At 42.4% G+C, this 27591-nt stretch overlaps 1 protein-coding gene and 1 pseudogene across 6 annotated transcripts; both read right to left on the reverse strand.

Moving 5' to 3' along the window:
* Positions 1-997: 997 nt before the first annotated feature.
* Positions 998-27563, reverse strand: LOC105487730 (lipoic acid synthetase). 6 transcript variants are annotated; one of them, XM_071093714.1, is made up of 11 exons: positions 27426-27562; positions 25619-25791; positions 23972-24065; positions 22639-22719; positions 20724-20880; positions 20584-20641; positions 18263-18391; positions 15806-15951; positions 14663-14733; positions 13081-13192; positions 998-1716 (listed from the first exon to the last, which is right to left on the reverse strand). In XM_071093714.1, exons 1-11 carry the CDS (start codon positions 27468-27470, stop codon positions 1616-1618), a joined length of 1167 nt encoding a protein of 388 aa, XP_070949815.1. In that variant the 5' UTR covers positions 27471-27562; the 3' UTR covers positions 998-1615. The 6 variants fall into 6 exon arrangements, with proteins under 6 accessions (XP_070949815.1, XP_070949813.1, XP_011749654.1 ...); XM_071093712.1 differs by having other exon boundaries at positions 27348-27553; XM_011751352.2 differs by lacking the exon at positions 998-1716 and adding an exon at positions 8526-9102.
* LOC105487731 (WD repeat-containing protein 5 pseudogene) lies at positions 1729-7264 on the reverse strand (annotated as a pseudogene).
* Positions 27564-27591: the final 28 nt, after the last annotated feature.

The raw sequence follows: 27591 nt of genomic DNA on the forward strand, positions 1-27591 counted from the left end.
TTTGTCTCCCTGTTTGCCGGCAAAGCTGATATTACTTTCACTTTGGGCATGGCTCCAGCTAGGAGCGTTCTGCAATAAGCTGCTAGGCAGGGCTGCATTCAGCCATGAGTGGATATTAGGTGAACTGGTCCAGGTGCCCTGGCTGTCCTCCAACCCCGGTTACAACCCTAAATACACGGCCAATTGCTTCCCTACCTATAGCCTTTTCAGCCGGCCAGCTGACATCAAAAGAAGGCTATTCTATTTCACAGAGGGTCCTCAACCCTTGGGGGGTTAACTTGATCCTATAGTCCCCTGCATAACCCTTTCTGAAGTTCTTTAACCCCATTCTAATGGGGTAGGTTTTGACGATTTTCCTCCCATTTCCTCCTTCCCAGGCATAGCACACTCACTCTTCCTTTGTTTCAGATCAATTAGACCTGGTGGGTCGCACACTTCGCTTGGAGCATACAGTCTCTACTAAGAGACCTGCAGGCCCCACATGTCACCCCCCCGTTGGTTCCTCCTGGAACAAACTTTCACACACTTTCACACACTTCCCTTCTCCCAGTTCTCCTTTCTCAACTGTGTTTGCGAGCCACTCTCGCGTCCTGGGTTGGCTAGGGTGTAAGTTTCCCCGACCTTTACAAGCCATTCTTGCATCCTGTGTTGGACTACTAGTTGCACCCTGGGAAGTGATCAGCTCCCCTTTCGTCCTTGTGGGACGGATCCTGCTTTGGGCCCCAATACCTTACCGTGGTCCTGAAGCGCGCTGTCCCTGGAATCGTCCTGTACCCTTTAGGTTCCCTTGCACTGTCAGGGAAGGGACACCGCTGGGTCGCAGAAGAGCTGATCTCCCCTCCGGGTTGGAGTTCTCCTGATGGCACGCCTGGGGTCACAGGTATCCTGCCAGCCCAGGGCTCCAGCCCCACAGGCAAAGGAGACAACAAACCTGTTGTCTCCTCTCCTGGATGGCTCACCAAAATGTTGTAGGAATCAGAGGACCAGAGAGACCAAATGGGTGTTATAGGAGGATTTTTATTAAGGTGTGCACTGGCTCAGTGGACTCATGTCCAAAAAATTGAGACCAGAACAAAGACAGGGCTTGATTTTTGTAAGCAAGCTTACAGAAGCAGAATAAAGACAGTTAATCAAACAGTGACACGTCTTGTAATCTCTAGCACAGCTGCGTTACAGCTGTGACCTTGCAGCTGCATTGAAGCAGAAACAGGAACTTATAAAACTTGCAAAATATTTGTGGGGAGCGGGTAAAGGATTAAAAGAGGAATTTTGTTTTTCTTATCCTTATATTGGGGGGTGCTGGGAGAGTCTCCAGAGCACATTCCTTTTGGGTTCTGACTTCTTAGATAGTGTTATCAGGACCTTGCCTGGGCCTGGGCTCTGTCTGTTACTGTTTTTGGGATGAGACAACCTAATATAGAGAAACTTGTTTTTCTCTTTTAGTTTTTATTTCTTCTTTCTTTAATTTCTGCCTCACTATGGGAGGTCGAGAAGGGAGGATCACTTGAGGCCAGGAGTTCAAGACTAGCCTGGGCAACATAGTGAGATCCCAACTCTACAAATACTAGAAAAAAATTAGCAAGGAGTGGTAGCATGTATCTGTAGTCCCAGCTACTCAGGAGGCTGAGGTGGGAGGATCACTTGAGCTTGGGAGGTCAAGATTGCAATGAGCCGATTTGTGCCACTGCACTCCAGCCTGGGTGACACAGCAAGATCCTGTCTCAAAAAAAAAAAAAAAAGGTTAAAATGGTAAAAGGAAACATTGAGGTGTTTTTTATTTTTGTAGTCACTTTCTTTTTTTTAATTTTAAGATTTTATTTACCATGTATGTGTGTGCGTGTGTTTTTGACAGAGCTTCACACTCTTGTTGCCCAGGCTGGAGTGCAATGGTACAATCTTGGCTCACTGCAACCCCTGCCTTCTGGTTCCAGCAATTCTCCTGCCTCAGCTTCCCAAGTAGCTGGGATTACATGTGCCCGCCACCACGCCTGGCTAATTTTTGTATTTTTAGTATAGAGAGGATTTCACCATGTTGGCCAGGCTGCTCTCGAAGTCCTAACCTCAGGTGATCCACCCACCTTGGCCTCCCAAGGTGCTGGGATTACAAGCATGAGCCACTGCACTCAGTCGATTTTTTGTGTTTTTTTGAGATAGAGTCTCACTTGCCCAGGCTGGAGTGCAGTGGCACAATCACAGCTATCACATTAAAAAAACAACAAAAAAACGCCAGGCGCAGTAGCTCATGCCTATAATCCGAGCAGTTTGGGAGGCCACAGTGGGTGAATTGCTTGAGTTCAGGAGTTTGAGACCCACCTGGGCAACATGGAAAGACCCCATCTCTGCCAAAATGACAAAAAAAAAAAAAGGCAGGTGTGATGGTGGGGACCTGTAGTCCCAGTTATTTGGGGGCTGCAGTGGGAGGATCACTTGAGCCAGGGAGGTTGAGGCTGCAGTGAGCCAAGATTGTGCCACTGCACTCAAGCCTGGGCAACAGAGTGAAACCCCATCTCAAAAAAAAAAAAAGGCATTAACTTTGTTAGTCATTTAGAAACTCATCCTAGCTTTCCAGAGCATGTGGTCCCCAACTAGCTGTTATCATCACCACATACTGGCAGTGTGTTTAAGTTTTAGACCAAAACTCAGGTGTGTTCTTGTAGTGTTTTGTAGTGCTAGCCTTGCAAAATAATACGTATAAGCAGACTTAAAGCTTCAGAGGATAAGCTGGATACAGTGACCGCTTGCTCCCTTCCTCCCTTCATTTTTCTTGAATACAGACATGTAAGAGACTACTCACTAGATAATGCTAGTAACATGGGAGATTATTTTAGGTGCATATACATCTTTTTAAATTTTAATAGGCATTTATTTTAGGAACATTAGAATAAACATAATTTACAAATTACATTAGCATATAAACTTGGATGCTCTAAGAGGGACCCAATATTACAGTGTCTTAAGCAGAATAGTAATGTATTTCTCTCTCACATAAAAGTCCAGGTAGGTGGTCAAGGGCTGGAAAAGGCCAAAGCCTTCCTCATCTGGTCGCTCTGCTGTCCTTGACACAAGTCCCCCATTTCATGTCCAGGGTGGCTGTTCCCACTCTAAGCATCATGTTTTCATTCTAGCCAGCAAGGAAAAGGGAAAAGAGGAAGGGAAAGGTACCACCTGCTCTGTAAAAGCAGATTCAAAAATAGCAGCCCCGGCTGGGCGCAGTGGCTCAAGCCTATAATCTCAGCACTTTGGAAGGCCGAAGTGGGTGGATCACTTGAGGTCAGGAGTTTGAGACCAGCCTGGCCTACATGGTGAAACCCCATCTCTACTAAAAATATAAAAAATTAGCTGGGAGTATTGGCGCACGCCTGTAATACCAGCACTTTGGGTGGCCAAGATGAGTGAATCACTTGAGTCCTGGAGTTCCAGACCAGCCTGGGCAACACGGTGAAATTCTGTCTCTACTAAAAACACAAAAATTAGCCTGGCATGGCGGTGTGTGCCTATAATCCCAGCTATTCAGGAGGCTGAGGCACGAGAACCACTTGAGGTGCAGGTTGCAGTGAGCCCACATTGCGTGATTGCACTCCAGCGCGGGAGACAGAGTGAGACTCTGTTTCAAAAACAAAACAAAACAAAAACATCTCCTGCTACTCCTCTTTCAAGTTTCTGTATTAAATTTAACTGGAAAGCATCCAGAGATTCCAAGATGAGGTGTTTTACAATTTTTAAAAATTATTTACTATTTTTTTTTCTTTTTAAGCTATGCTACTAACTGAAATTTACTATTATTTAGCTATATTGGAACTGTTCTCAATACTGTGCAACCAAAACAAGTAAGTAGACTCTTGAGGCTGAAGACAGCAACTGTTATCCATAAATCCCAATTTTGCATGTGTATCAAAATAGCTTCATTTTTCTTATTCACTATTTTTATTTACAGAGTAAATGTTACAAATCTGAAACTGTAACATACACTGTGCTAATAAAATGCCATTTTAATTATTTTACATTGATGTTCCATGAGATTTTTATTATATTTATTATTTTTAAAAATTGAACTTCACCCTTTTGAAACAAAAAATTAAAAATTTTTGTTCACTCTGTTTGAACACAATAGACTAGGAACTCTTCCCTAGACAGTATTAGAAGGCACTTCCCTAGACAGTGTTACAGGCATGTGCCACCAGTGTTAGAAGAATTGGCGAGAAATGTCACCAGCAACTTTTAGCACTTTCCAGTGGTCCACACTCAGCCAAATAGTCTTCAAAAAGGAGGCTCAAATCAGGCCCCGTCCTGACCCGCAGGCACAGACCCCGGGGGACCACCTCTGAGACACCATGTTTCTTGCCAATCCAGGTCAACTTCCTGACAGTCTATCACGTAAGGGAGCAAAGGGATTTAACAGTCACTATTCCACAGTTTAATTGTTTTGTCATTTTCTAGCGCGGCAGAGGTGATGTTTTCTGTTGGGTGACAAGCTGTTGAGATCACACCACCTGTGTGGCCTTGTAATTTCTGTACAATCTCTTTCGTCTGAAGGTTCCAAATGTAAAGAAGGTTATCCTCCGAGCCAGACACAATCCACTTCCTGCCAGTAAAAGAGAAATTGGCAAATATGCAGTACTTCTCGTTCTTGTGGCCAGTGTACATCTTCAGGCAATTCCCGTTGCTGTAGTCCCAGAGCTTCAGAGTGTTGTCCAGCGTGGCAGCCAGGATGTATCTGCTGTTCTGGGAGAACGTCACAAAAGACACCGGGTGTTGTCATCATCAGTGAGCGTCCTCAGGCACTGGCCCGAGGCAGTGTCCCAGATGGACAGAGACCATCATAGCTACTTGAAACTATCAAGAATCCATCACAATTAAAATGAATGGCCAAGACTGGATCTGAGTGAGCTGGTGAAATCTTGAGGCACTTCCCTGTTTTCACATTCCATATTCTCACACTTTCATCAAAGGATCCTGAGACAGTAAGGTTGGACTGGGGATTGAAGTTACAGCAAAAGACATAATTACTGTGTCCCTTCAGGGTTTTCAGATACTTTCCCGAGCTTACCTCCTGTATTTTGTATCTTCAAGGTTTTGTCATCTAAGGCTGAAACAAAAAGGTTAGAATCTGAGGACCAGGCTACATTGGATATTCCCAGCTTGTGACCAGACGGTTTTCTCAAATTTCCGGTCACATGCACCCCAAATTTTAATGAGTTTATCAGCAGATGAACTTGCCAGCCACTCTCCATTCGGGCTGAATTTCAGGAAGGACACTGCGTTGGTGTGGCCAGCAAGGGTGAGCTTTAGAGCATAGTTTGGCTTCACGGGTGTAGACTTGCTCTGAGTGGCGGATGACGAAGGGGTCGGCTGTGCTCTGGTGGCCTCTTCGCGGTCGCCATGGCTCTGACGCTGGCCGCACAGGGGACGTGGACAGAGGGTCCTGGTGACAGAGGCAGTCTGCCGGGCCGCCGTGGCAGGCCGGGTGCTCAGGGCGTCGGCGGACCTCGCCTGGACACCAGCGAGGACTATTCATTTATATTTTTTTGAGACAGTCTCACTGTGTGGCCCAGGCTGGAGTGTAGTGGTGCATTTTCGGCTCACCGCAACCTCTGCCTCCCCGGTTCAAGCGATTCTTGTGCCTCAGCCTCCTGAGTAGCTGGGACTACAGGCGCGTGCCATCACCCCAGGCTAATTTTTTTTTTTTTTTTTTTTTGAGACGGAGTCTCGCTCTGTCGCCCAGGCTGGAGTGCAGCGGCGTGATTCCGGCTCACTGCAAGCTCCGCCTCCCGGGTTCACGCCATTCTCCTGCCTCAGCCTCCCGAGTAGCTGGGACTACAGGCGCCCGCCACCTCGCCCGGCTAGTTTTTTGTATTTTTTTTTTTTTTTTTTAGTAGAGACGGGGTTTCACCGTGTTCGCCAGGATGGTCTCGATCTCCTGACCTCGTGATCCACCCGTCTCGGCCTCCCAAAGTGCTGGGAATTACAGGCTTGAGCCACCGTGCCCGGCCCGGCTAATTTTTTATATTTTTAGTAGAGACGGGGTTTTGCCATATTGGCCAGGCTGGTCTCGAATTCCTGACATCAGGTGATCCGCCCGCAACGGCCTCCCAGAGTGTTGAGTTTACAGGTGTGAGCCACCGTGCCCGGCTGAGAATTTTATTTCACCAAATGATTCTCTAGCTAACAAATGTTTAACTGCCATTGGCCTACACTGTGCAAAAGGCCTATTAGATAATATCTAGAAATGTCAAAAAAATTAGCCTGAAAAGTAATCAATTTTTTTTCTGTAAAATAAGTTAAGGCAGCTTGAGCTATTTCTATTTTAAGTTGGTAAGGTTAGGCCTGGTGGTGGCTCATGCCTGTAATCCCAACACTTTGGGAGGCCAAGGCGGGCAGATCGTTTGAGGCCTGGACTTCGAGATCACCCTGGCCAACACGGTGAAACCCTATCTCTACTAAAAATACAAAAATTAGCCGGGCGTGATGGTAGGTGCCTGTAATCCCAGCTACTTGGGAAGCTGATGAAGGAGGATCACTTGAACCCAGGAGGCAGAGGTTGCAGTGAGCTGAGATCACGCCACTGCACTCTAGCCTGACAGAGCGAGACTGTCTGAAAACAAAAGAAATAGGGTTAAATTTACATCCCAAAATGTACTTGGATCTATAAAGACATGCATTATTATTATTATTATTATTTTTTTTTTTGAGAAGGAGTTTCACTCGCCCAGGCTGGAGTGCAATGGTGTGATCTCAGCTCACTGCAACCTCCACCTCCCAGGTTCAAGGAATCTCCTGTCTCAGCCTCCTGAGCAGCTGGGATTACAGGCATGCGCCACCACACCCGGCTAATTTTTTATTTTTAGTAGACAGGGTTGCACCATGTTGGTCTCGAACTCCTGACCTCAGGTGATCCACCTGCCTCGGCCTCCCAAAATGTTGGGATTACAGGCATAAGTTACCATGCCTGGCCCATGCATTACTTAAAAAAAATTTTTTTTGAGACACAGTCTCTGTCACCCAGGCTGGAGTGCAGTGATGTGATCTCGGCTCACTGCAACCCCTCCCTGTCAGGTTCGAGTGATTCTCCTGCCTCAGCCTCCCAAGTAGCTGGGATTACAGGCATGCACCACACTCAGCTAATTTTTTGTATTTTTGGTAGAGATGGGGTTCTCACTGTGTTGCCCAGGCTAGTCTCAAACTCCTGAGCTCAACTGATTCGCCCGCCTCAGCCTCCCAAACTGCTGGGATTACAGGCATGAGCCACCACACCTGGCGAGGACATGCATTACTTTTGTAATCCTGGCTCGTTGTAAGAATTCAAAACAGAATTGGCTATCCACTTTACGTATTTTACAACGTGGCCACCTAAAAGTGTCCTTTTTGATATGCAGAAAAAGTAGAAAGGCAGGATTCAGTCAAAAGATGAATCTCTGAGTTACTAGTATTTTGGAAGGAAATTCCTTTCTCAGGTCTTTATCATCATATAACACAACCAATGTGAGAAATGAAAGGAATAGTGCATGTGGATTTAGCAAGCTACTATACAAATAAGGGTTAATATTTCCAGGTTCTATTTCCTTGCCTTAGGCAGCATTATGGCCTTGGTTTTTTCAGAGGGACTAAATGTGATCAGCATAAAACGATTTTGCAGGTTCTGAAGTAGTCACACCAATGTAAAAAATTAACATTTACACTTTTTTTTTTTTGAGACAATCTCACTCTGTTGCCCAGGCTGGAGTGCAGTAGCACGATCTCACCTCACTGCAATCTCCACTTCACAGGCTCAAGTAATTCTCGTGCCTCAGCCTCCCGAGTGGCTGGGATTACAGCCACCTGCCAACCTGCCTAGCTAATTTTTTTATTTTTAGTAGCAATGGAGTTTCACCAGGTTGGCCAGGCTGGTCTCAAACTCCCGACCTCAGGTGATCCGCCCATCTCGGCCTCTTGGAGTGCTGGAATTACAGGCATGAGCCACCACGTCTGGCCAGCATTCACTCTTAGGCCTTTCTAAATTATTCCAATATTATAAGGACAAATGTTAATCATAACTGATTTCAACCTATGAAACTGTGATTATGTTACTGTGACTGTTCCATCACAGTAACAAATGAAGTTTTTATTTTTCATAAATGAAATGTAATGATGATGTTAACAGTGGACTAGAAAATCTAGAAGTTTTTGTTTTTTTTTGAGACAGAGTCTGGAGAGCAGTTACAGTGTCCAGGCTGGAGAACAGTGGCACCATCTCAGCTCATTGCAACCTCTGCTTCCCAGGTTCATGTGATCCTCTCACCTCAGCCTGAGTAGCTGGGACTACGGATGTATGCCACATCTGGTTAATTTTTAAATTTTTCTGTAGAGATAGGGTCTCACCATGTTGCTCAGGCTGGTCTCGAACTCCTGGGCTCAAGTGATCTGCCTGCCTTGGCCTCCCAAAATGTTGGGATTATAGGTGTGAGCCACCATGCCTCGTCTCTAGAAGTTTTTAATGCATTTTAAAATTATTTAACAGAAAATTCTTACAAAGATATTTTAAGATTACATCACAGCAAGCAACTGTTTATTGGGACAAAGAAGATATACAAAAAGCCAAATGAATTACTGTAATTAAATCTGTAGTTTATTGACTTTTTTCCTTTTTATTTATTTATTTGAGATGGAGTTTTGCTCGTCACCCAGGCTGGAAGGCAATGGTGCGATCTCGGCTCACTGCAACCTCCCTCCCCCTCCCAGGTTCAAGTGATACTTCTGCCTCAGTCTACCGAGTAGCTGGGATTACAGGCACCCGCCACCACGCCCGGCTAATTTTTGTATTTTTAGTAGAGATAGGGTTTCACCATACAGGCTAGGCTGGTCTCGAACTCCTGACCTCAGGTGATCCACCCGCCTTGGCCTCCTAAAGTGCTGGGATTACAGGCGTGAGCCACTATGCCTGGCTATTGACATTTTTTTGTTTTAAGCAAAGAGGTGGGGTACATCCACTGTAGTCCAGGCATTCTGGCACCACCTCTGTTATTAACTGGAATCAAATTTTAAAAATTTCTGTGATCTTGAAGGTCTTGAAGTTTTAGAGGGCTTTTGTTTTTCTTTTAGCCACTAGATTTTTCAGGAAAAATTCACCTATTTAGGAAAAAGGAAAACACATTAATATCAATTTAAAGTAATAGTGAGACAACTATTTCAGAATTATATTTTTGGTGTTTCCCCTTTAAAGAAGACGTTTGTATTTATTGGCACTTCCCTCTTCTCAAACCTCAATGGCAATATTTTTCTAACCTAAATATCCCCTATATCTTTGGCCTTTCTCCCCGGCAATAATGACTCGAGTCTCCTACTACTATTCTTTCTAGTAACTCAATATTACAAAGGGTGACCCTACTGTATACATGGGTCTGCACATTTATTCTACTTTATGTGCACTATCTTTCCCTCATCACTGTCAAAGTACTGCTCTTGGCAAAATTCATTTCCAAGAGCAATTTTGCTACATTATTAGGCTGGATCTGATGTTTATAAAACAGACCTCGTTGCAGTTGAGCAGACGCATCTGATGGAATCTCTTTAGCTTATTCCCCTCTAGGGAAGCAAGAGCTCTTCATTTGTAATGGGCTTTCTCCCCACCGCCTGAGTTGTGCCTATGCAGTAAGTTAGCAGCTTAGAGGGCACATTCTCTTTTTAGGCCATTAGCATTCCATTTAGTCTATTGCTCTTACAGCATGACTCAATGCTTACTGGTAGAGCGCAGCACTGGAGGCCTGATTTTACGAGGAGTCTGATTAACTTCTCTTTGCCATCTTACATATGAGTAGAACTGTGATGAGTGTATCTACATATAATCTCTGCAAATCTCAAGGCTCATAACCCAGCCAAGTAATCCATGCTGCTCCATACCTCCTCCGAATGTCATGGGAGTAGCACCGACTTTACCAGACCCTAATCCATCATTTTAGTCTAATGCTCATCACGTACCAGAATTTGATCTTTTCCTGGTAATTTAGAAAGCATCAAAAAGTTCATAATTTACTTCCTTTTATATGTTAGAAATTTTTCTTTAACAAAAGAAACACTCCTTTCAAAGGATATTACTGTAACCATTCTAGAAGCTGATAGTGGTTCTATCCTTCATATGTATTTTTAGCTTGCCAGTAGTGCTGCTTGAAGATTAAATCACTTGCGATTACAGGTTTTCAAAATCCCCACATCCTGTCAGTCAGCGCTGAATCAAATTCTTGGGTTTCCAAACTATGATGAGCTATTAGTTCATTAAAATGTTTTAAATTACTATTTTTATTTATTTATTTATTTTTGAGACAGGATCTCACTCTGTCACCCAGGCTGGAGTGTAGTGGCACGATCACAGCTCACTGCAGCCTCAACCTCCTGGGCTCAAGTGATTCTCCCACCTCAGCCTCCTGGGTAGCTAGAACTAAAGGTGCCCACCACCATCCAGCAAATCAGCCACCCAGCTAATTTCTGTATTTTTGTAAAGATGGGGTTTTGCCATGTTGCCCAGGCTGGTCTTGAACTCCTGGGCTCAAGTGATCCACCCACGTCGGCCTCCCAAAGTGCTAGGATTACAGGCGTGAGCCACTGCACCCGGCCTTAAATGTCTTTATAAGAACATACTATAAAGACATATTACTAATTTATATTACTAATACTGGAGCATTAATTTTTTCAAATAGAATTTGTTTAATTTAAACATATTTAAGATTTAGACTCCATTATATAAAGCAATCATTTAAAACATCACTTTAGATCCAAAAAAAAAACAAACCAAACCTAGCTTATTTATTTACTTATTTTTGAGACAGAGTCTTGCTCTGTTGCCCAGGCTGGAGTGCAGTGGCGTGATCCTGGCTCACCACAACCTCTGCCTCCCGGGTTCAAGCAATTTTCCTGCCTCAGCCTCCCAAGTAGCTAGGACTACAGGCACATGCCACCATGCCCGGCTAATTTTTGTAATTTTTTTTTCTTTTGGAGACGGAGTCTTGCTGTGTTGCTAGGCTGGAGTGGAGTGTCAGGATCTTGGCTCACTGCAACCTCCGCCTCCCGGGTTCAAGCTATTCTCTTGCCTCAGCCTCCCGAGTAGCTGGACTACAGGTGCATGCCACCATGCCCAGCTAATTTTTGTATTTTTAGTAGAGATGGGGTTTCACTATGCTGGCCAGGATGATCTCGATCTCTTGACCTCATGATCCACCCACCTCCCAAAGTGTTGGGATTACAGACATAAGCCACCGCACCCAGCCTAAATTTTTGTATTTTTAGGACAGACGGGGTTTCACTATTTTGGCCAGGATGGTATCAAACTCCTGACCTTGTGATCTGCCCGCCGCGGCCTCCCAAAGTGCTGGGATTTCAGGCATGAGCCACCACGTCCGGCCAATACCTAGTTTATTTTTAAAGAGACAAGGTCGGACAGGTGTGATGGCTCACGCTTGTAATCCCAGCACTTTTGGAGGCTGAGGCGGGCGGATCACAAGGTCAGGAGATTGAGGCCATCCTGGCTAACACAGTGAAACCCCGTCTCTACTAAAAATACAAAAAATTAGCTGGGTGTGGTGGCATGTGCCTGTAGTCCCAGCTACTCGGGAGGCTGAGGCACGAGAATGGCGTGAACGCAAGAGGCAGAGGTTGTAGTGAGCCAAGACTGCACCACTGCACTCCAGCCTGGGCGACGGAGAGAGAGACTCCACCTCAAAACAAAAATAATAATAAAAAATAAAGAGATGAGGTCTCACAATGTTGCTCAAGCTCTATTTGAACTCCTGGGCCCATGCGATCCTCCTGCCTCAGTCTCCCAAGAAGGTGAGACTATAGGCACACGCCACCTCACCTGGCCTAGCTGTTTCTTTTTTTTATTTTATTTTTATTTTGAGACACAGTATCTTGCTGTGTCGCCCAGGCTGGAGTTGTAGTGACATGATCATAGCTCACTGCATCCTTGAACTCCTGGGCTCAAGTAATCCTCCTGCCTTCCAAAGTGCTGGGATTAGAGGCATGAGCCACCTTGCCTGGCCTCTTTATTCTTTTTGTTTTGAGATGGAATCTTGCTCTGTCACCCAGGCTGGAGTGCAGTGGCACAATCTCGGCTCACTGCAAGCTCTGCCTCCTGGGTTCACGCCATTCTCCTGCCTCAGCCTCCAGAGTAGCTGGGACTACAGGCGTCTGCCACCATGCCCAGCTAATTTTTTGTATTTTTAGTGGAGACGGGGTTTTCACTGTGTTAGCCAGGATGGTCTCGATCTCCTGACCTTGTGATCCCCCCGCCTCAGCCTCCCAAAGTGCTGGGATTACAGGCGTAAGCCACCGCACCCGGCCAGCCTATTTATTCTTAATAATTGTAATTGTTAAGTCCAACTGACAGGGACATCATAAACACTTTCTAGATTAAATTCAGTCTTCAGATATGTTCTATGGATCCTCTGACAATCATTATCACGTGACTTTTTATCCCTTGGAAACTGATTTTATTTTCATAAATCAATTCAAGCTATTGATTAAAATAAGAGCTGAAATTCCAAAGGTAAAAAAAAAACTGCATTGTAGCTAGTAAAACCACTAAACGTTTCTATGGAGAAAAATAATCTTATGGATATTTTTCTGTTGCCTCTGGGGGAAAAATACAAAGAAATGTAATGACGCAAGCAATGCTATCAAACAGATACTTTTCAGTGCTTAAATTGATTGAAATTGGTAGTCTGGAGATGCAGCTGGCATCATTTCCAAATAAATATGTATTTCTCAGAAAACCCTATCAGATGCTTGACATGCTCTGTCATTTCTGAATAATCTACTACTGAAATCTACACATAGAATAAATCAATAAACTAATTGTTTCTGCTTTTACTATAGTAGCTGAGTTACAAAGCAGGGGGCTGAATTTGTTTAAGAAACAAAGGATTAAGAGAAACTTTTCCTTAACATGATCCCCATGGAGCAAAGCTCCTAAGCATGTTCCAGGAAAAAAAACTACGCCCTCTACCAAGACCACCAAAGATATTACAATTTGTCAAGAGTTTTAGTGATTGGTGGTAGAACTTAATGTGGAAAGTTAATGGCCTAAATAAAACCATGCCCCGCAATCTACCTTACCTGCTTTATATGAAGAACGCACCAAAGGGCCACTTGCAGTATAATGAAATCCAAGTTCATTTCCTACTTTCTCCCAGTATTTGAATTTTTCAGGAGTAATATATTCTTCAACCTAGATTTAAATAATTACTTCTGATCAGATTTTAGAATTCCTCTTTGATTCTGCAGAAAGTCTATACCCATTTATGCAGAACACTCTTCACTGCATAATTTATCTTCCCTCCACCCCCAGGCTTTTGTCCTCTCCCTCCTCCCTGTTTGCTGGTTACTTGTTGGCCACTCTACTGGGATGTAAATACAGGGAATTATAGAGGCAGGGAAGCATATCAATTTTGTGCTACACTGGCTATTCCAAAGGACAGAGAAAGAAGAGATTATCTATAGAGATTATTTATCTCTATTTTTCCTTCATTAACAGGTAAATTCAAGAATTACTTATGCCTATCTGATTCTTGAGGACAAGACTGTCTTACTCAATTTGTATCTTCTGCTTAGCACTGTGACTGGCACATGGTCACTGCTCAACACAAGCTTCTTGAATGAATGGATAAACGTCCATGATAGAAATAGAAACAATGGTTTCCCATTCTTACTTCGCCTCTGGCTCTAACATAACAAAAAACAAATTACACAATAACCAAGTGTAAATGAGTGCCATTTCCCAACTTTTAAATTCTTTTTCTCTAGGTTCACTTGAGTTGTGAAATTTGTAGAGAAAATGGGGGAGGCAGCAAATATGTAGCTGATTTATGTAGATAATAAAACTGGGACTTACCAGTATACAGCTGACCCTCGAACAACATGGTAACTGCACAGGCCCACTTACGTAACATACAAAATGTGTGTTAATTGACTGTTGTTATTGGTAAGGCTTCCGGTCAACAGAAGGCTATTAGTAGTTATGATTTTTTGGGAGTCAAAAGCTATACATGGGCTGGGCGCAGTGGCTCACACCTGTAATCCCAGCACTTTGGAAGGCTGAGGCGGGCGGATCACCTAAGGTCAGGAGTTCAAGACTAGCGTGGCCAAAATGGTGAAACCCCGTCTCCATTAAAAATATTAAAAAATTGACCGGGTGTGGTGGCTCACACCTGTAATCCTAGTGCTTTGGGAGGCCAAGGTGGGTGGATTGCCTGAGCTCAGGAGTTCAAGACCAGCCTGGGCAACATGCCAAAATTCCGACTCTAAAAACATAAAAAAATTAGTCGGATGTGGTAGTTCGTGCCTGTAATCCCAGCTACTCAGGAGGCTGAGTCATGAAAATCGTTTGAACCTGGGAGGTGGAGGTTGCAGTGAGCTGAGATTGTACCACTGCACTCTAGTCTGGGTGACAGAGCGAGACTCTGTGTCAAACAACAACAACAAAAATATCTATATCTATATCTATATATATAGATATAATTTAGCCAGATGTAGTGGCACCCGTCTGTAATCCCAGCTACTCAGGAGGGTGAGGCAGGAGAATCACCTGAACCCAGGAGGCAGAGATTACAGTGAGCCGAGATCGTGCCACCACACTCCAGCTTGGGCGACAAGAGCAAAACTCCGTCTTAAAAAAAAAAGCAAATCAAGATACGTGTACCTTAAGATGACGCCTTGTTGGCTGCATATATTGTCCTAAAGTCAAGCAGTCTACATCTGCCTCACGAAGTGCTGTAGGAAGAAAAGCACAAATTACATTAGCAAATACTTTAATTGTAGACCTAACCATAATTTTCCTGAGGAATATTTAAAAATGGTGTGAACTTTGTGACAGTCCATAATCCTCATGTTGGGGAATAAGATAACACCTATTCATTCAAAAGTATTATGTGCCAGGGACTGTAGTAAGGACTGAAAACAGTAATAATTAAGACAGTCATGTAGGGCTTATAGATACAAGGATAAATACTTCTAATAGTACAGAATAAATGTTAAAATAGTCGTGGAGGGTGTTTTAGAGTAGGAGTCTGTTTGGCAGAAAAGGTATGGGAAATGGTATATGCAAAAACCTGAATGCACCTATATTATAGAGCAAATGTGTTGCATTAGGTTTTTACTCAATGCACAAGATATGCTATGGGGGCTGTGATTTAAACTGTGACGTATCAGAACCTTTCTAATAAACTGCATTCAATTTGGTAAACAGCAGCTCTTAATTACTATATGAACTTACTACTCTTTGAACCGCTAAATAACTACAAGCAATCTAAGGATCCTCTGCTAAAATTAAAACTTTTATTCCCAAAGTTTAAAAAGTCCAAGAATCACAAAGTACATGGAATTATGGGACTAAGGTTCAGCCAAGTCCAAAGCACACCATGTTATGTGACAATGCTACAAGTAAGCTCTTTCTCAGAGGCTTGGATTAGTCTCATTGATCTATGAACTGTCAGTGCCTGGTACCTGGCTGGCTCTCCAAAAGTGTCCAATGATAGAATGAGAAAAGTGAATGAAATCATGCTATCAGTGGATGCAAGGATGGGGAATAAAATGGGATATAAATTTCGTATCCTGAGCTTCATGCATGTCACTCCATGAAATCCCAAGAAAATTTATTTCCTTTGCTTTATTTTCTTTTTTAACTTGTATTTTAGATTTGGGGGTGCATGTGCAAGTTGGTTTTCTTTTTATGTTGCCATTTATAACCATATACTTTGTTCTTAGAAGGGCCTTCAAAGTGAGTGGGTTCCTGCTATTACTCAAATTAGATGGGAAAGATTTTTTCATTTTTCAATTTCTTTACCTTTCATTGTTGCATATACTTGCTCATCATTCTCGCCTAAACCCAACATTATAGATGTTTTAGAAATAACATCAGGCTGAACCTTCTTGGCATGTTTCAGTACATGTAGGGACTGATCAAAATTGGCCCGAGGATCACGAACCTTACTGGAAAACAGCAGGACTGTTGTCAGCAAGAATTACAACAAGTTCAACCAAGTACATAGTTACGCAAGCAACCTGAAAGACCAGAGAAGTACATTCTGCACATTATCTTAAACCACATAGTTGAAAGGTAGCATTTATGCACAAATGCCTAACTGTTAATTTAGGAAAGAAAAGGCCTCACTGGGCTCCCTAGCTCTGCCTCAAGCCTGGGGCAGAGAAAAGTACAATGGAAGAAATTACTTCAGTTTATGCATTGAGAAACCAGAATTCTGAAGCGAAAAATTAGGAGAGAAAGGAAAAAAAAGCAGAAGTAAGAGAGTCTCCATGCTGAACAAAGAAAAAAAGAAGCTGAACCCACGTCAGAGGGTTGAAACTTTCATGTTCATTTCTTTTCTGAAGACTAAGCTGCCCTCTGCTGGTGAGTACACAACACTGCCACCTCTTAGGTAAAGAAATGCATGATTCTGGAATTTTCACTGGAAAGGATCATGTTTCTTAAGTGAAACCAGGGAAACTGGCACCCACTGGTGGTGGTATCACGACAAGGTTGCAACAGGCTGTGTACCGTGGCTTAAATGACTTATCATTTAAGCCAAAAGGCCAGAAAGCTTCTGATGTTAAACCGGATTTCATTTCAATTCTAAAGCAGCTTTATTTTCTGTAATTGTTTTTCATCAGACACTAGTTAACAGGAAAGAAACAAATTTATGAATTTAAAAATAACTGAAACTGACAATACAGAAATTACTTTTTAACAGAATTTCTCCACTGAAATTAAGTTATGGTCTCTACTGTTTATGATTTAGTGAAAATGATGGTTATTGTTTACTTTATTTCAGGTTCTATGACACAGATCATATGTAGAAGCTAATCAAATCACTGCTAAATGCTAAATTAAAGAAAAAATGATATTAATCTTGCCTGAAGCTTAAAATGTTCATTTTTCTAAAATTTGAATGGATGTGGATAATAATCCTTACTTTTTACATCAGTGTTACTTGCCAATAATTACTCTTAATTACTGAAATTATTAGGAGTAAGAAAGCATAGTGTCTACTTTTTTAAAAAAGTACATCTGAATGATATGAGTTTTTCTTTTTTTTTTTTTTTTGAAGTCTCGCTCTGTTGCCCAGGCTGGAGTGCAGTGGCACTATCACTATCTTGGTTTACCGCAACCTGCACCTCCCGAGTTCAAGCAATTCTCCTGCCTCAGCCTCCAGAGTAGCTGGAATTACAGATGTGCTTCACTGCACCTGGCTAATTTTTTGTATATTTAGTAGAGACGGGGTTTCATCATGTTGGCCAGGCTAGTCTTGAACTCCCGACCTCAGGTAATTCGCCCGCCTCGGCCTCCCAAAGTGCTAGGATTACAGGCGTGAGCCATGAGTTTTTCTTCTGCATCATTCATTACCCATATTAGTGCTGTGTATGTGTATAAATATATATATATATATATATATATTTTTTTCTTTCTTTCTCTTTCTAGATGGAGTTTTGCTTCTGTTGCCCAGGCTGGAGTGCAATGGCGCAATCTTGGCTCACTGCAACCTCCGCCTCCCGAGTTCAAGCGATTCTTCTCCTGCCTCAGCCTCCCGAATAGGTGGGATTACAGGCATGTGCCACCACGCCTGGCTAATTTTGTATTTTTAGTAGAGATGGGGTTTCTCCATGTTGGTCAGGCTGGTCTCGAACTCCCAACCTCAGGTGATCTGCCTGCCTTAGCCTCCCAAAGTGCTGGGATTACAGGCATGAGCCACTGCGCCCAGCCGAATATATTTCTGAAGCCTTTTCTTTAGAATTACAACCAAAGCAATTGCTCTAGTGTAATTTTTCCCTCCTTCGAAAACTTTTTTGTGGGGAGGGGGAAACAAACAACTCATTGAAATTTGCAGTCTGATATTATTTTTAAAAAAAAGAAAAAAAAGATGTTCATTATTTGTGTGTATTAAAACACACACAGTAACTGTTAGTAATATGAATTAACACCTTAATGTTTATAATATAAAAATTAAGTATATTATAAATATAAAAATACAATTATGCAGTATAAATATAGTGTTTATAATATAAACACTAAGTAACTGATATTGCTGGGTGGAAATACTATTATGGATGATATTTATGCTGTTTTTGTTGGTGATATTTTCTGATTTTTATGTAATAGACATAGACTGAGTTTTCCTAAAAAACAAAAAAGAATAGAGTTTCCTTTGTAAAAGTCGATGGCAAAGTTCACCCCTGGAAAAGGTAAGTATATATGGCATATTTTGACCCACCTAACTTTCCAACATTACTTTGTACACGTATTCACCTCTGTAATTCCGGGACTGTTTCTACATTATGTGCATACACGTCTAATCCTGACAGAGCAACTTTTTCTATTGCTTTGAGATCACCTCGAAAATCAGGAGTAAGACATTCCACAAGGATTTTTGGATTCCTAGGGGGAAAAAAGAGAATTATCAAACAGAGAGAAAGAACTGACATACCTGTTGCTCAAAACAGAAATTATCGGTACTCATTCAGTATGTTTCAACACAGTAACCTTTAGAACTTTGCCAAGCAAAGTATGAACATACAGATGTTCATACATGAACCATTATAAGAAAAGAAAAAAAAAGCGGAACATTAAATACTATGTACGCAGTGGTTAAAACACACCTGTAGGCAAACTGAATAAAATTTCAAATTATATATAGTAGACTTTTAAACCTAATTTGAGTAGGTTTTAGAAAAAGTAAATAATTGTAAGAAACTAAAATATGAAATATTAAAACATCAAATATAAAACTTTACTCTTTGGAAAGTAAATTGAGATATTTCTTATATAAATGTGAATATTATTTGATTGCTTTAATTTTGATTTCTTTAAAAAGTCATCAAATCATGCTCTCCTCCTTTCCTCTAGGCAAATATTTCACAAGTACTATGGGTTTTAAAAACTATTTTCTGGGTTGCTGAGTCATGAGCTTTGTTAAACAAAGTACGAGCTAAACATTAATCTTCCTATTTATGTTGTGGCTATATCTATTCATCCAAGCATTATAATGTGAAATGGGTCACAGAGCTGTTCCCTTTGACACCAGCAAAAATGACTGAAACAGCTGACAAATTTTTTCATAAACCCACTGGCAAAGTGTCTGGAGTTGTTCCCTGGAAGAACAGATGTGGAAAAGACTACATGTACACCCTTATCATGAACATATGAGATGTTCAAAGAACATGTCCTATAATTCTGGGGTTTTTTTTTTTTTTAAATAAAAACAGGGTCTTGCTCTGTTGCCTAGTGCATCATAGCTCACTGTAACTTTGAACTCCTGGGCTCACGCAATCCTTCTGCCTCAGCCTCCCAAGCAGGTAGGACTACAGGCGCATGCTACCACATCCAGCTACTTTTTTTTTTTAATTTATTTTTTGTAGAGACAGCATTTCCCTATGTTGCCCAGGCTGGTCTTGAACATCTGGCCTCAAGCAATCTTCCTGCTTTGGCCTCCCAAAGTGCTAGAACTATAGGCGTGAACCACTGTGCTTGGTTCTACTGCTTTTTTAAACTGCAAGCTAAGACCCATTGAAGCTTGTAAAATAAACAGTGGGCTGCAAACAGATTTTTCAAAAATGAACTATAGTAAATAGAAAACAGAAAATACTAGGGAATCATTTAAAAAATTTACTAAGTGTGCTTAGGTGCCAAACTAGTACTGAGTTGTAGAAAATTAGAATCATCCCAGCACTTTGGGAGGGCGAGGCAGGAGTACTGCTTGAGGCCAGGAGTTTGAGATGAGCCTGGGGAATGCGGCAAGATTCTGTCTCTAAAAAAAAAATGAAAAAAAAATTAGCCGAGCGTGGTAGTGTGTACCTGCAGTCCCAGCTACTTGGGAGGCTGAGGCAGAAGGACTGCTTGAGCCCAGAAGTTTGAGGCTGCAGTGAGCTATGACCAGGCCATTGCACTCCAGCCTAGATGACAAAGCAAGACTGTCTCTTAAACAAAACAAAACAAAAAAAACCAGGCTGGGTGCGGTGGCCCAGGCCTGTAATCCTGCACTTTGGTAGGCTCAGGTGGGTGGATCATTTGAGGTCAGGAGATCGACACCATTCTGGCCAACATGGTGAAATCCTGTCTCTTACTAAAAGTACAAAAATTAGCTGAGCGTGGTGGCATGGGCCTGTAATCCCAGCTACTCGGGAGGCCGAGGCAGGAGAAATGCTTGAACTAGGAGGTGGAGGTTGCAGTGAGATGGCGCCACTGCACTCCAGCCTGGGCAAAAGAGTGAGACTCCGTCTCAAAACAAAACAAAACAAAAATCATTACTAAGAAGACCAGGTTTATACTTTTTAAAGAAAATTATTCAAAGTTTAGACTAATGCTCTAATATGAGGGAGGGATTCTATGGGCTAAAGGTCTATAGATAAGTTCATGTTACTGACCCCCTAAAATTCTCTGCAAATATGTATCTGTACATACAAATATGCTTTTTCCAAAGAAATGTGTACATAATTTCCAGTGAATTATCAGAAAACTATGAAACTCCCCAAAAAGTGAATAATCCCTGCTTCAAGGTAAAGAACTTAAACTAAACTCATGTGGGTCCAAAACGGTCCTTAAATTACACAAACAAATGCAAAAATAAGTACCTTTCCTTTAAATATGATACAGTCTTTGCAATGTGTTCAGCTCCCCCATCAGGCATATCTAGAAATAAAAGAATCCACTGCTCAAGATGATGTCATCATTTAGAGCCAATTTCTGGTAGAGGCCACCATGACACACTAACCGTCTCGATCTACAGATGTCAGGACAACATAATCCAGACCCCATTCTGCAATTGCCTTTGCAGTATTGTAGGGCTCACTGGCATCCAGTGGAGGAGGATTTCTTGCAGTCTTAACAGAACAAAATCTGCAACCTCTTGTACATGTATCACCCATCAACTAAAATAGAAATGTTACAATTTAAATCAAATAGACAGGTGACCCTTAAGGACATAATGTTGAGAGAATAAAGCAAGTTGCAAAGAATGCATACAGTTTGGTTCTGTTTATAAGAAATTTGAAACATTCGAAACTAAATGATAGTCAAGGAACACAAATACATGTGATACAACTAAAAAGAAAGGGAAATAAACTCAGCAATAAGAATAGTGTTCAGGGAAGAGAAAAGGGGATGGGATCAGGAAAGGACACAAAATTTAAATTTAAAAAACAAAGCAGGGTGTAGTGGCTTGCTCCTATAATCCCAGCTACTCTGGAGGCTGAGGTGGGAGGATTGTTGAGAGTTTGAGACCAGCATGGGCAACACAGCGAGACCCTGTCTCTAAAAATTAGCTGGGTGTAGTGGCATGTGCCTGTAGCCTCAGGTATTCAGGGAGGCTGAGATGGGAGGATCACCTGAGCCTAGAGTTCCAGGCTGCAGTGAGCTATGACTATGCCACTGCACTCCAGCCTAGGTGACAGAGTGAGACCCCCATTTCTTTTTTTTTTTTTTTTTTTTTTTTTGAGACTGAGTCTGGCTCTGTCGCCCAGGCTGGAGTGCAGTGGCCGGATCTCAGCTCACTGCAAGCTCTGCCTCCCAGGTTTACGCCATTCTCCTGCCTCAGCCTCCCGAGTAGCTGGGACCACAGGCACCCGCCACTTCGCCCGGCTAGTTTTTTGTATTTTTTAGTAGAGATGGGGTTTCACCGTGTTAGCCAGGATGGTCTCGATCTCCTGACCTCGTGATCCGCCCGTCTCGGCCTCCCAAAGTGCTGGGATTACAGGCTTGAGCCACCGCGCCCGGCCAAGACCCCCATTTCTTAAAACAAAATAGAAACACAAGTGAAAAATGGGATTCTAAAATACAGTTTAGGGGCTACAGAGGGGGATTCAAAGATAATGCTAATGTTTTAATCTCAAACTGGAGGTATGAAGGTGTCTGTTCTGTTATTCTTTATAACTTCCACAGTTTATAAAATACTTTTTTTTTGAAACAGGGTCTTGCTCTGTAGTCTAGGCTGGGATGCAGTGGCATGATCACGTCTTACTGCAGCCTCGACTTCTTGGACTCAAGTGATCCTCCCACCTCAGCCTCCCCAGTAGTTGGGTATACAGGCAAGTGCCACCATGCCCAGCTAATTTTTTAAAACTTTTTTTTGTATGGACAGGGTTTTACTATGTTGCCCAGCTGGTCTCGAACTCCTGGGTTCAAATGATCTGCCTGACTCAGCCTCCCAAAATGCTGGGATTACAGGCATCAGCCACTGCACCTGGCCTATGAAGATACATTTTATCTACTCAATAATCAAAAAAGATGATTTTAAAAGACATAAAATATGTAACAGATCAATGTGCAGGTCTCCATGAATATGAAAACAGAAAGCACAGCTCCTTCTTGTAGAATATATTAAACAGAAAACACACAAAAAGTTAAGCAATCATGAATAATGTTTCCAAAAATTGAGAGGAGAGGTATCTCAAGGCAGTGTGTGATTAACTATCACATAAATGAAAGAATCCATAACAGATTTACGCAGAGAAGAGTGAGATCAAAACAGGTTGGATTATTCCATCAGGTTTTTTCTTAATATTTTTCATAAATGCAAATGTAATGAAAAATCTGACCAGAGATTCATAACACACATTTTTAGGAAGAAGACAGAACATATTCCCTTTCAGTTTCTAGACTAAAGCTGTAGAGGCTGAGGCTGGCCCTACCATGATCGTGGCCGTAGCGGTGGCATATTCTCCACCTCCCCAACACTCTCCAATATTGGGACATCGAGCTTCCTCACATACCTGTGTACAAAAGGAAATGGAACACCATGAGGTTGACAATATCCACCAACTAAACAATTGGTGACTGTGATTAGACATTTTAAACTGCTCATTGTTTACAACATATTTTTGAAGACATCCACTATTCAAAAATGCTGTTAAGACCAAGTGCGCTGGCTCATGCCTGTAATTCCAGCACTTTGGGAGGCTGAGGAGGGAGGATTGCTTGAGCCCAGGAATCTGATACCAGTCTAGGCAACATAGTGAAACCCCACCTCTACAAAAAATCGAAAAGTTAGCTAGGCATGGTAATGTGCATCTATACTCCCAGCTACTCAGAAGGCCAAGGAGGGAGGATCACTTGAGCCTGGGAGGTCAAGGCAATTGTGCCACAGCGCTCTAGCCTGGACAACACAGCAATGCCCTGTCTTAAAAAAAAAAAAAAAAAAAAAAAAAGAGGCTGTTAAACTGCCAAACTCTATATTAAAATTAGAGTGTGGTGAGCATGTCCTATAGAGGTGTACTCCCTTACACAATTATATAAGAATGGACAGACTTGAATTTTTATTTTTTTAAAGATGGAGTCTCACTCTGTCGTCCAGGCTGGAGTGCAGTGGTGCCATTTTGGCTCACTGCAATCTCCACCTCCCGGGCTCAAGTGATTCTCCTGCCTCAGCCTTCCGAGTAGCTGGGACTACAGGCTCACGCCACCAAGTCCAGCAAATTTTTTTTTTTGTATTTTTAGTAGAGACGGGGTTTCGCCATGTTGGCCAGGTTGGTCTTGAACTCCTGACCTCAGGTGATCCTCCCGCCTCGGCCTTCTGAGTGCTGGAATTATTGGTGTGAGCCACCATACCCGGCCAAACTCTCATTTTTAAATTAAAAACTTTATGAATGTATATACTCCATATGTGCAAATAAAAGTCTGAAAGAATATATACTGAACAGTTAAAGGTAAAAAAGCGTGCTTTATATATGGCATTGTGTATGTGACATAGCTTCACATTTAATTTTATATTCTTTCCAATGAAACAAATATCTAATTTGCAATATAAAACAAACAAAGCTTTGTTTCCAAACTTGTAGGGCAAAAAATCTTTTTGTTTGCAGGAAAAATGATTCTAAATATATTTCCATTCCTGGTAGTAATGTATCACTTAACATATTTACTTTCTTTGCTATTATTTATATATTTGTTAATAATTTTTAAGCTATATAAATGTAGGAACATGGCTTTTGGTTAAGAGGGATAGTTTACACTTTGACAACTTACTGTATGGAGGTTTAAATTCCGCAAAGTGTTTTTCAGTTTATTGTAATTTTTCCCCATGGGAATCTCTGTCTTTAGCCATGGAGGTAGTCTTAACCTAAGGAAAGTTAAACATAACGATTAACAAATATGCTGCCAAATAATTACACAGCTTTGAAGTTAATTTTTTCTATTACAATTCCTAGTTAATACTTTTTCTATAATCTTAGAATAACTCTTATAATTTCTTTTTTTTTTTTTTTTTTTGAGACGGAGTCTCGCTCTGTAGCCCAGGCTGGAGTGCAGTGGCCGGATCTCAGCTCACTGCAAGCTCCGCCTCCCGGGTTCACGCCATTCTCCGGCCTCAGCCTCCCGAGTAGCTGGGACTACAGGCGCCCGCCACCTCGCCCGGCTAGTTTTTTTTTTTTTGTATTTCTTAGTAGAGACGGGGTTTCACTGTGTTATCCAGGATGGTCTCGATCTCCTGACCTCGTGATCCACCCGTCTCGGCCTCCCAAAGTGCTGGGATTACAGGCTTGAGCCACCGCGCCCGGCCGCAACTCTTATAATTTCTGTCATAAGAGTAAGAACACAGAATCAAATTCAGCCTTGCTCAAACCACTTCAGAAAACACCAATAATGGGGCCAGGCACCGTGGCTCACGCCTGTACTCCCAGCACTTTGGGAGGCCGAGGCAGGCGGATCACCTGAGGTCCGGAGTTCGAGACCAGCCTGAACAATATGGAGAAACCCCGTCTCTACTAAAAATACAAAATTAGCTGGGCGTGGTGGTGCATGCCTGTAATCCCAGCTACTCTGGAGGCTGAGGCAGGAGAATGGCTTGAACCCTGGAGGCGGAGGTTGCTGTGAGCTGAGATCGCGCCATTTGCACTCCAGCCTGGGCAACAAGAGTGAACTCCGTCTCAAAAAAAAAAAAAAAAAAAAACACCAATAAAGGAGTATAACAGGGCACTATGCTCATGTCTACCTTTTTTGCAGAGCCAGAGTTACACTATTCTAATAAGAGAATGAGTTTTTGAATATCTCATCCCTCATGAATGATACTGCCAAAAAGTACTCTATTTGTTTAGAGTGAGGTTAAGATCACAACAGTGCACTGTCTGCTCTATATTCTAGATTTTATAGTGGTTACTCAACCTAAAAAAGATCTAAAATTTGGAGTGGAGACTGTGAATCCTTGGTTCTCCATGACTTCCATCCACTTGTGATATAAAAGGAGCTGGATTAAGTTCTCTCTCAACACAATCTACCTTCTACATAAAATTCCATAACTCTTTTAAATTAAGGTAAGGTATCCATAGGTCAAATGTAAATTGACTAGGAGAAGCACACATTAGATCATCAACACCTAGTAACCCAGATCTAACAGACTAGTAGTAAGGCAATAATCTCTACTCTGAAGAAGTTGGATGCTGGGTAGAAAATGGGGAGATGGCAGTGTAACATAGTTAGGGCACAGAGAAAAGAGAAAGAGTCCAACAATTTCATCTGCTTACCTGTTCTATCTAGTTGTGTCATCACATCTTTCTAATGATTTTTAGCTAAATTTAACAAGTCTGATATAAAAAACACTTCTAGGGCTTGGTTATATCTGAAAATAATGCACAACAAAGGAATGGGACGTTAAAATTATCTCAAATTTTCAATTACCTTTCTCCTTTCTGGCGTTTTAGGTTTCCTTTATATTCATCCCAGGTGCTCCTGTCTGCAAGATCACCAGATACAAAATCTTGAAGGTCTGGTCCATTCTGTAAGAGTTCCTTTTTTTCATCTGGCAAGGAACTTAATGGTCTGACTGGGCTGCATAAATATCTCCCAAATACCTAAAGAAAGAGTTCATTATGACATTTATTTAGTGGAGTCCGGAATAATTTAGTTTTAACCCATCATAACACCTAAAAGTAAGCCTTTTGGTAAAGCTAAAAAAGTGTTTCAGAAATTATGTCAAACTAGGAGCTCTAGTATTCTAGGGCATTAGAATGTAATATAAAAGATGACTGAAGGAACCAAACCTAAAAGAGAATAAGAGTTGACTGTTTACTACTGAGTTTAGAATTGATTTGGAAATCTCTGGAACTATCTAATATACATCACACTTTCACGTACTCCACCTACCAGGAACTACATGTTTGTCTTTCAACAAGATTGAACTGCAATAACTGAAGAAGGTGCCACAGTTTAAAATTGTTCTGGTCCTGACTTGAATCAGGGGCGTTTAAAGTGAAGTGTGCAGCCGGGCGCGGTGGCTCAAGCCTGTAATCCCAGCACTTTGGGAGGCCGAGACGGGCGGATCACGAGGTCAGGAGATCGAGACCATCCTGGCTAACACGGTGAAACCCCGTCTCTACTAAAAAATACAAAAAACTAGCTGGGCGAGGTGGTGGGCGCCTGTAGTCCCAGTTACTCGGGAGGCTGAGGCAGGAGAATGGCGTGAACCCAGGAGAGGGAGCTTGCAGTGAGCTGAGATCCGGCCACTGCAGTCCAGCCTGGGCGACAGAGCGAGACCCTATCTAAAAAAAAAAAAAAAAAAAGTGAAGTGTGCAATAAATCTCTCGAGTTTTGAATAAGCATAATTGTTGAAAAGTAGGTTAATAATGCCCAGTTAGTTTCAGATAACTGGAAGGGGGAAAACTAAGCCTAACATTTTTACCTTTTTTTTTTTTTTTTGAGACGGAGTCTCGCTCTGTCGCCCAGGCTGGAGTGCAGTGGCGCGATCTCGGCTCACTGCAACCTCCGCCTCCCGGGTTCAAGCGATTCTCCTGCCTCAGCCTCCGGAGTAGCTGGGATTACAGGCGCGTGCCACCACGCTCAGCTAATTTTTGTATTTTCAGTAGAGATGGGGTTTCACCGCATTGGCCAGGATGAACGATTTTACTTTCTAGGTTACATTTTTTCTGTGTTTGAACATGGCAGTCAAGAACATAAGAAATCATGGTATTCGGCTTTTACATCTGAACACAAACATGCATGAGACAGCCAGAACACTACAAAATCCGCGAGTCTGCACATGTAACGCAAAAGAACCTTCGACAACTCAAGAGTGCCTGTTAGGGTGTTGCACGATTGCTACTGCACTTCTCAATGTCTGCAGCTAAAGCCTAGAGGACAGGTTTGTGTTCTCTGCGGCTAGAGTGGTGTCTTACACACAGTAAGAGTCCAACACAGAATAGGTATGTAGGGCGCTCACTGCAGTGCTCCATAAATATAGGGTACAAACCACTCTAAACAGAAAATAAGTCCTTAGTGCCGGCCCAGAGAGACTTTCAAACAAACTGATGCCAGAGACTCTATATCAATATCTTGCGGTTGGTGGAAGAATTACATGAGATTACACGAAAAATGTTTAAAACTGCCGTTGGCTAGAAGTAAACGCACTGACCTTTATTATTGGGCGTGGGCGCTCTGAAGGGATAGGATCCCCCACCCCACGCCCAAACCCGCTCGCCCCGCCGCTCACCCGGGGCCCCAGGGTGCGGGCTGCATCCCCGCAGCGTAGAGACATTTCCTCTTTAGAACTAGCGCAGTGCAGGGATTGAGAGATCGCTAACTCCCGGGAAAGGACAGGTCGGTAACACGTCGCTCAGTTTACGACAAACAGCCGAGCTGCTCCATGATTGGCTGCT

This window comes from Macaca nemestrina, chromosome 3, assembly GCF_043159975.1.
Source record: "Macaca nemestrina isolate mMacNem1 chromosome 3, mMacNem.hap1, whole genome shotgun sequence".
NCBI lineage: Eukaryota > Metazoa > Chordata > Mammalia > Primates > Cercopithecidae > Macaca > Macaca nemestrina.

Excerpts from the sequence above, each read along its gene's own strand:
- LOC105487730 (XM_071093712.1), bottom strand. The coding sequence starts at position 27,470 with ATGTCTCTACGCTGCGGGGATGCAGCCCGCACCCTGGGGCCCCGGGTG. Across the intron at positions 20,881-22,638 it reads CCGCTACGGCCACGATCATG|TTGATGGGTGATACATGTAC; the intron begins GTAGGGCCAGCC and ends TTTCTATTTTAG. Across the intron at positions 18,392-20,583 it reads GTATCATATTTAAAGGAAAG|GAATCCAAAAATCCTTGTGG; the intron begins GTACTTATTTTT and ends TTTTCCCCCTAG.